Here is an 8,354-nt window from a genome sequence, read left to right on the forward strand (position 1 = left end):
GTCATTTCAGAAAAGTATTCTATGGTTGACATTTGCATGTGTGTAAACAGATTTTAACCTCCATTTAATCATGTCACAGGGGTTCAGCAGAATTGCATTTTTGGCTATATCATGCAGCCTTACTCTAAATCCAAACTTTCACTGCTAGAGTGATAAGTAGCTTAATTTTTAATTAACTTAGTAAACATTGCTGTTTGTCCAATACCACACCATCACCAAAGCCTAAAATATCACAATGTTTTTCTCCCATCATATCATTCATTCATTCAGTCTTCTATCATATTTGATCCTAAATGCAGCTTTGAAGCCTTAGACTGCAATAAACATACTAAGGCTACACCAGGAACAATCTTTCTTATTCAGCTGCTGCAGACATGCACCATGTCAAAGATTTTGCACCATGCTTGCATCCTACAGCTAATATTCAAAACAACATTCTAGCTGTGGCATGTGCAGTCATAGAAGCCTTTTAGTCAGAGGATAAGTTTCACTCCCCTTCACTGTGTGACACAGCGAGCTCAAAATGTATTTGAACAGGGTTCTTTTGTGGTGCTTTGGCTCAGTGCTCCAGTCAATAGACAATAACTGGTTTGGTTAAAGCAGTGCTGTATATCAGATGCAAGTTATTTATAATATAATAAATATGTATACTATTTACCTGGCATAAGAGAAGATGGCTTTGGTGTAAGTGAGTATAAGGAAGCGGTCAACAAGGCCCGATGACACACTAATTAACTGGCTCCTATTTTGTTCTTTAACTTCAGGTCAAACTCAAATGTAGAGTTGGCACCTCAGTATAATTCATTCCTGGTACTAAACCTAGGCATAATTAAGGAAAGCAGTCAGTCGTTGCACCTCTGACTATAAATGGGGGTGCAAGTGAGTAGTCCCTCCAGTCTCAAACCAAAGTAATGAATCATCTCAAGCCAAATGAATTCTACACTTGTAAATGATTACAGAAATGAGAATTTGCATCCTCGTCCATCACTGCTTTTCTTCTGTAATGACTGCTACCAACCAAGTGAACAATGTTGGTAATGACAAGAACTACAAAAACATTTGAAATTCACTTATAAGCTTGCACCACAACACAGTAGGAAACCTGCTGAAACCTGTACATTATTGTCAAAACCACTGAACCCCTTAAGAGTCAAGGGTCATAGTGTGCTGGCTGCTAAATCACCCTGAGCAAACCTTCTCAAAATATTTTACATATTAACTAAGTTATGGACTGGAACATCTGATTTTTGCCAGAGGGACAAAAAGTGCAGTACATGTACTGCATATATTACTGTCTATAAAGTACACATCAAACTACCCACTTTTTTAGAAACATTTATTTTTTAGAAATACTTTGGTGTACAGTCCCCTCTGTTCTCATGCACAGTTTTTGTTAACTTTTCTACAAATCTCCAGACCTCTAACTTTTCACCACACATTATTTTTAGTAGACAATTCTCTTAGATCCCAGCAGTGACATTGAGACCTACATCTATAAGACTGCCTAAAAGACTAGACAGTATGTGGAAATACAAGATTATATTAATATAATGATTGCTGAGCATACACTTACATATTGTGACAGTGAGTCAGCTAGCATCTCATAGCTTGGTGTTAAAGTTAATTCCAAAGTGGTTAAATGCAATTAATATCAAGTGATTGTGGTGGTCAAGTCCTTAACATCCTCCCCTGACCATACCATCACAAGAGATAAGAGTCTCCAACATTCATCCAATAAGGGCAACCCATCATCTACACATCCTGTTCAATAACATTCATCCAACTTTCAACAAATGTCTAGACACCACACTTACTGACTGGCATGGGTGTCATTAGGCCCATTTTAGGGGAGCATTATTAGTTTAAATCATCAGTAGTGCTCATTCATTCTCTTATTCAGAGCTGCCATCATGTCTTCAAATTCACATACTGAGATTAAAGGGGCACTAGGACCTGGGGGAGGTGCTGCTGCTGTACAACAGACCTGAAACCTGAACCATAATTTGAGTCTGATTGCCCAAATTGATGAAATCTTTCATCAGACTATCTGTGACACCATTACCAATCGTTCTGCACCAATCGTTCGTTTTGCTAAAATCAGTTTGTGTCATGCTATGTGTGAGACAGAGGATCTGTGTGTCAGAGAATGTTGCTGAAGACTGTAACCAACATAAAAATAAAGAATGCATAATTTGGATGTCTATCACAATTGTCCAAAATGAAATCACATTGACATGCTAGTGAAAAACCCATTAAGCAACAGTAAAGGAATCCTGTTGACTGATGTACATGCTAATGCTAATGTGACATTAGCAAACTAAAAACAACGCCAACATTAAACAGTGCTGCATTTAGCACAGGTGTTCATAGAAGGTTCTTTTTCATTTTTACAATTCTCCTGGGAGGCTTAGACCCCTATTCATAAATCTCTAAAGAGGCACCTGCTGACTGGTCACAGTAATAATAATAATAATAATAATAATAATAATAAAATCTATTTACTGCCACATAGTCTCTCCAGAACTGGGTATTAATGTCATGTATTTAAACTAAACTACAAAACAGTGTTGACGATGATATGGTTTATGATACATCACAATATTAAGGCACCCATCGATATCACTGCTACGCTGATATTTACATGAGGATGTATGGTATTTGTGTGATATATTGTGTAGCACTTCAAAAAGTCATCACACACACACACACACACACACAAACACACACTTCTTAATTTTTCTTTAAATCTTCTTGTCTCATCATACTCTGACCAAATTATTTAAAATTCATCTGTTCAGGAATGACGACTAAGAGCATCTTGAGTTTACTAGTAGTTTAACTCATCAGTGTGAATGCAGGTCTATTTCCCATTTCTTCAACAACAGAAGCAACCTTGATGTTTGAATGAAGCAATGCCTTCCATATACATCCATTTCAGCCTTCTGGAGCAGGGGTGTTCACCAGGACTTCAACCCACTCAAGATCCGAGACTGGCAAGACAACAAAATGGTCATAGTATTGTACATTACAGTGGAAAGTCCAGGTTCCTTAATACCATTACTTGCATTTGAATGAGATAAACATTAAGCTGGGTCCATCACTAAGGGCAGAACTATTTTGTCACTTGCTTTTACACAGCTGAACATGAATATTTCCCTATTATTCTGTAGGAAAACATCTAAGAAAGTGCATATTTATAAAGAATCTCATAGTAACAGGAACAACAGAGCTAGCAAATTCTCTAACAATCTTGTGCATTCATTAGGATGTAAAAGGAGACATTTTTAAAGAGTTATTCCTCCTAAATTATGCTTTTATATCAAGGTTGTCTTTCATATCAGCAACTCTTCTAAGCATATTTCACACAAAACATACATCTACCTTACCAGAACAACAGTGCAACAACACTAATGACTACTTGAAAAGCCTCAGAAAGCAAGTAGAAGAGTAACAGGTTTTGTTTGTTTAACCATTCAGTCGAGTACACTGAAAAGAGTCATGATGAGTCAGGAATGAACCACACAAAGGCAAACACCTCTGACCCAAACAACAGACAATAGTGTAGCTTTAACTCTCCTGAGCTACAAGAATGATGGAAGAGATCTCTGATATGTATGGAGTCCATGTCATGGCTCCTTGCTCATCACAAATTTCTCTTAAATATTTCATGATCTCACAAAATCACCTAACTGCAAGATGCCTAATGGATGCTTCTCAGGCTGATGAGAATGTTATCCATCTTCAGTTTATGTATCACACTATGCAGGATATTTACAGAATGTTGTATTTCTCTGAAACCATAAACTCAATCATCAAAGTTCTAGGTTTGCCCTGGAGCCGTGCAAACTTGTAACCTCATGATGAAGTAGAAAATGTCATGTTCTCGTAAGTCCTCATGTCTCTCAGAGTTTTGGCTTGTTTTTGGTCATTTGGCCATCTTACAATACCAAGCAATAATGTTCAAGTAATTACATATCAGTCAAGATGCCGGTAAGTTTTCACCTTCCTACTGAACATCTTTTAAAAGAAGATGTTTAAAAGATCACCAGAAAACATGTTGTTGTGTTTCAGTTAAATCTGTGAGAACAGGCATTTTTAAGAAAACAAATTATATTCCTTTGTTCAAATATAAAAAAAGTTGAAACAATAGAAACTTTCTGAATGAATGGTTTTCTGATGCTGGAATGGTACAGACCCTTATAAATGTTGAATACAGAATTAAAAGCATGGCTGGCAGAGTAATTAAATCATGCCCCACTGACAAATAACATCTGTCCTCGACAGAATTGGTGTAAAAATAAAGGAAAGTCTGGCTTCTTTCCACCTTGTAACAAACACTCCAAGACAGCTGGGAACCAAAGGCTTCCTCAGCCAAAATGTATCCTTCCTCGAAATTGATTTTCAAATCAATGCCCCCTCTTCCGTTGTGATGAAAAAGGGTAGGTCAACAGGCAACAAAGGAAGGGTTATTCTACAGAAGACATGTGGGGGGACAGGGACTAAAGCGAGAAAGCTCAGCATGGTGTTCGGAGGTGTTCTCTTACCCCTGCTGCGAAGCCCAGGCTGCCATCCAAGATGTGCTTCTGTAAGAAATGACAGAACAGGACAGAAACAGAGAGAAAGAGGGAGACCAGTCAAGATGCAAAACCGTCTGAGTAGTTTCTTCAACAATATCTTTATTCGGAAGAAAGATGGGCTTGAACCGCCAAGATCTGGAGAACCCACCAGAAGTGCTGCTCATGACAAAATGCTCAAACAGCATTTTACCAGAGAGGAGACAGTGTCAGTGCTGCATACATGTCCGATATTTTCCTACCAAGCTAAAAGCCAGTTGCAACAGTTGTGTGAGGAGAGTGAAGGCTTGCTCTGTCCATGGTTACGCTTGCCCTTTTCTAACAGAATTTCAGTAATCAGAGCTGCTAAAAAAAGATTAGGTCACAATTGATTACAATCACACAGGACACTAGTAAGCTATGCCAAGTCATATGGACTCAGAGTAAAAATTGATTTTCCCTACACAGTAATATGAAAAAGGGGCTAGGTGAAAATGTAAGTGGCTTTATGCACAAATATGGCACTATTTTTAGCATAGGGGAGAAAGGCTTTGCTTGCCATAGCCAATTGTGAAACATGACCCCATAGAACTTAGACACGGTACCCAGATTACTTCAGTATGTGGACATTTAAAGCAGTTCTCACTGCCAACAAGTTTCACTCTGAGAACAGACTCCTGCCAACATGCCCATATGAGTTCAGACACCAAAGTGCAGCGCCTTTGCCTTCTGTAATGACTTAAAACACTGGATCCAAGCTGCTTACAACAGACAACTACGATCCTCACCTTTATGGCCAAAACTACGTGGACCACCTGACGCTCACACCAATTTGAATTTGCTGAACATACATTTCCAAAAACATGGGTATTGAGTTGCACAATTCTTTGCAGATATAGCAGTCTCCAAACATCCATTTTCCCACAACATTTTAGAGTGTGTGGGGCAATTTGTTCCCAGTCAGTCAAAAGAGCATTTACAAGGTCAGACACTGATGCTGGACAAGAAGACGTTCCTCACAATTGACATTCCAGTACATCCCAAAGGTGTTCAGTGGGGTTGGGGATAGGGTTCTGTGCAGGCCACTGGAGCCCCTCATCAAAGCACATCTATATGGACCTCATGTTGGGCAAGGAGACACAGCCATGCTGGAACAGGAAAGGGCCTCAGCCAAACTGTTACCACAAAGTTTGAAGCATATAACTGTCAAAATTGTAAAAGGGGCTTAGCCCAAACCCTGAAAGCCAGCCCTGTGACTTATCCCTCCCCCAACAAGCTTTACTGGATTTATGCAATCCAGTTGCTAGTATCCTCCTGGCATCTGCAAATGACAGATCCATCAGAATGGATATAATAGTGAAGTATGAATAGTGAGCAAATAGTGAAGTATGAATCAGCACTCCAAAAAACACAGTTCCACTACCTCAGGGTCAATGGTTACATGCTTTACACCACCACAGCCTATGCTTGGCATTGCATATAGTGATTATAGGCTTGTTACATAGGTTCAGCTATGCATTTCTTGAAACTTCCACACTCGTGGTTCTTGTGCCGATGTTGCTACCAGAGATAATCTGTAATGAGTGATGCAAGGGAGGATAGGTTGTTACAGCACTCGACTGTCCCACAACATGGTCTACCGCTTCAGGGCTCAGCTGTTCTTGTGCCTGGAAGCTTCCATTTCACAATCATAGCATTTACAGTTGACTGGCAGATCAGAAATTTTAAAAGGTGCTATCCTATGACAATGCTAAATTTAAAAGGTCACTCAGCTTCTCAGTGGAACCCATCCTACTACCAGTGTTTGTCTTTGAAGACTGCATGATTATATGCTTTGTTTTATACACCTGCTCACAATGGGTGTGACTGAAAAACCTGAAATTAATAACAAGGATGGCTGTTCACATATTTTTGGCTATCCAATAAAACAGGCCTGCTACTTGGGGAAATATGATGAGACAAAACAGCACATACAACACACTGACACACCATCACTTACAGCTATTAAAAGTGATCAGTTTAATTAAAAGAAACAAACATCAGGCAAACATGTGGGCATAGTTTTCTCAAGCTGCTGACAGAGACGGAACCAAAAGAAACTTGTGTATGTTTCTCACTTACACTCATCTGCCTTACAGTGGCCTTCAGCCATAAGACAAAAAGATCTGATCCAGCCTCCAGGCAGCAAACCCCCCCACCACCACCACCACCACCCCCACCACCACCGAGCCCAAAGAGACAAAAAGCTAAAAACATAAATGCAGGACTCATAGTTGGGAGCAGGTCTAGGGTGAACATGCTTAGCTGGAGTCAGAATCAAGTGTGTTCAGTCATGAGAGGGAAAAGCCCAAAAAGCAGTCCCATGCAGTCTGTGATTCCTAATAATCTGTCTTCCAAAAGGAGTTACCCCTAAAGACAGCCAAGCAAGCAAAAAACAGTAATAGAAATTAGATTTGACCAAATTCTCCTCCAGCCTACCTGTCTGCCTGAGAAGATGAAAACCACGGCAGACCCCGCAGCCGTCAACCCCCAAGTAAAAAGGGTTCCCAAGAGGGCCTGAACCACAGGACTGTGGCCTGGCAGCATGGTACCTAACCTGTCATATGAGAGAGTTGAAGAGGAGCAGGATGTGAAGTTTACTCAAGATTTTACTCACAAGACGAGGGTGTGTACCAACTATTCAAAATCCTGTTTCCTTAGCTAGTAGTTCTAAGAACACAAAGCTTTTAAACTTGGATATAGCTGCAGGCACGTTTCATACAGCTAGGAAACAAATTACGGTTCGTTAGCCACTTTTGTTTTTCTAGATAATTAACTAGGTTAGCTACTCTTTTAGATTACTCGCTTCCCATGCGCTTAAGAGTTCCTCAAGTGTCAGAATATTACGCCCACACGAATGTAAGAACTGTGTATGAACTGAATTACCTGGTTAAATTCCTTGTTTATTCGCATTAAGTTGGCTAGCCTGCTCACTTGCAAATAACGTTGTCCTGCTGACTAACTTAGCCAACTAGCTAGCGAGCTAACCCTACCTAAGTTACATGGCTATCATGCAGCACATATCATTGCTACGCAGTTCTCGGGTTTTCATAATTTTGACATCTGAGAACAATATGTCTTTCTATCCGCGTTTTAATTCATTCTACCATAAAGAACCGCTTGCTATACTTACTGTCAATGCAGGAACCAACGGACAAAGTCCACGGTATTTACTTCCTGCTTCCCTGTACACGTGTCTACGAGTTCTCGCAAGCCCCTCCCCTCTTCACACGCGGATAGAAAGACATTGTTCTCAGATGTCAAAATTATGAAAACTTGTGACTGAGGTAAGTATTTAAAATAACTAGTCAGGTGAGCGCATTTTAATGGCCTGTTTTACATTTCAGGTGGGTTCGTTATGCCACATAACATTATTTAATCACATTACAGTGACTGGAATTAATGAAATCCTATAGTTTGAATAAAAAAATAGACACCCGAACAAAAAATCGATTCTATTTTATTCTCTGTGCATTAAATATCTGCATTTATAAATATATGCGTTATCTTCTAAGCACTTTAAACAACCCTAACATTATTGTGATAGTATTACTGAGAGGAAATAAAACAAAACAACTAACACTTATTTCTTTACCAAAAAAGGGGATGAGGAGAGAAACGTTTGCTGCCATGTGTTATCCAAATAAAGATATGATGGCGTTTCATCACAAAAAAACTATTGACATCAGATATTGACCTCTATATTTGATAGTTGTATTTCAGATTCTGCATCTATATACCTCTTTTCATACAAATCCAGAT

At 39.4% G+C, this 8,354-nt stretch overlaps 1 protein-coding gene across 5 annotated transcripts in view; it reads right to left on the reverse strand.

The window, feature by feature from the left end:
* The window catches only part of LOC113574282 (zinc transporter ZIP11), an 87,118-nt gene extending 79,338 nt beyond the window's left edge, over positions 1–7,780 (reverse strand). For 3 of the 5 annotated variants that reach the window (XM_027005080.2, XM_027005078.2, XM_027005076.2), the window contains exons 1-3: positions 7,726–7,780; positions 7,032–7,149; positions 4,545–4,583 (exon numbers count right to left, since the gene is read on the reverse strand). In XM_027005080.2, coding sequence (XP_026860881.1) covers positions 4,545–4,583; positions 7,032–7,139 — 147 coding nt within the window. In that variant the 5' untranslated portion in view covers positions 7,140–7,149; positions 7,726–7,780. The other 2 variants (XM_027005077.2, XM_027005079.2) reach the window with 2 other exon arrangements.
* Between the last annotated feature and the right edge of the window lie 574 nt (positions 7,781–8,354).

The sequence above is a fragment of the Electrophorus electricus genome, chromosome 14 (genome assembly GCF_013358815.1).
Source record: "Electrophorus electricus isolate fEleEle1 chromosome 14, fEleEle1.pri, whole genome shotgun sequence".
NCBI lineage: Eukaryota > Metazoa > Chordata > Actinopteri > Gymnotiformes > Gymnotidae > Electrophorus > Electrophorus electricus.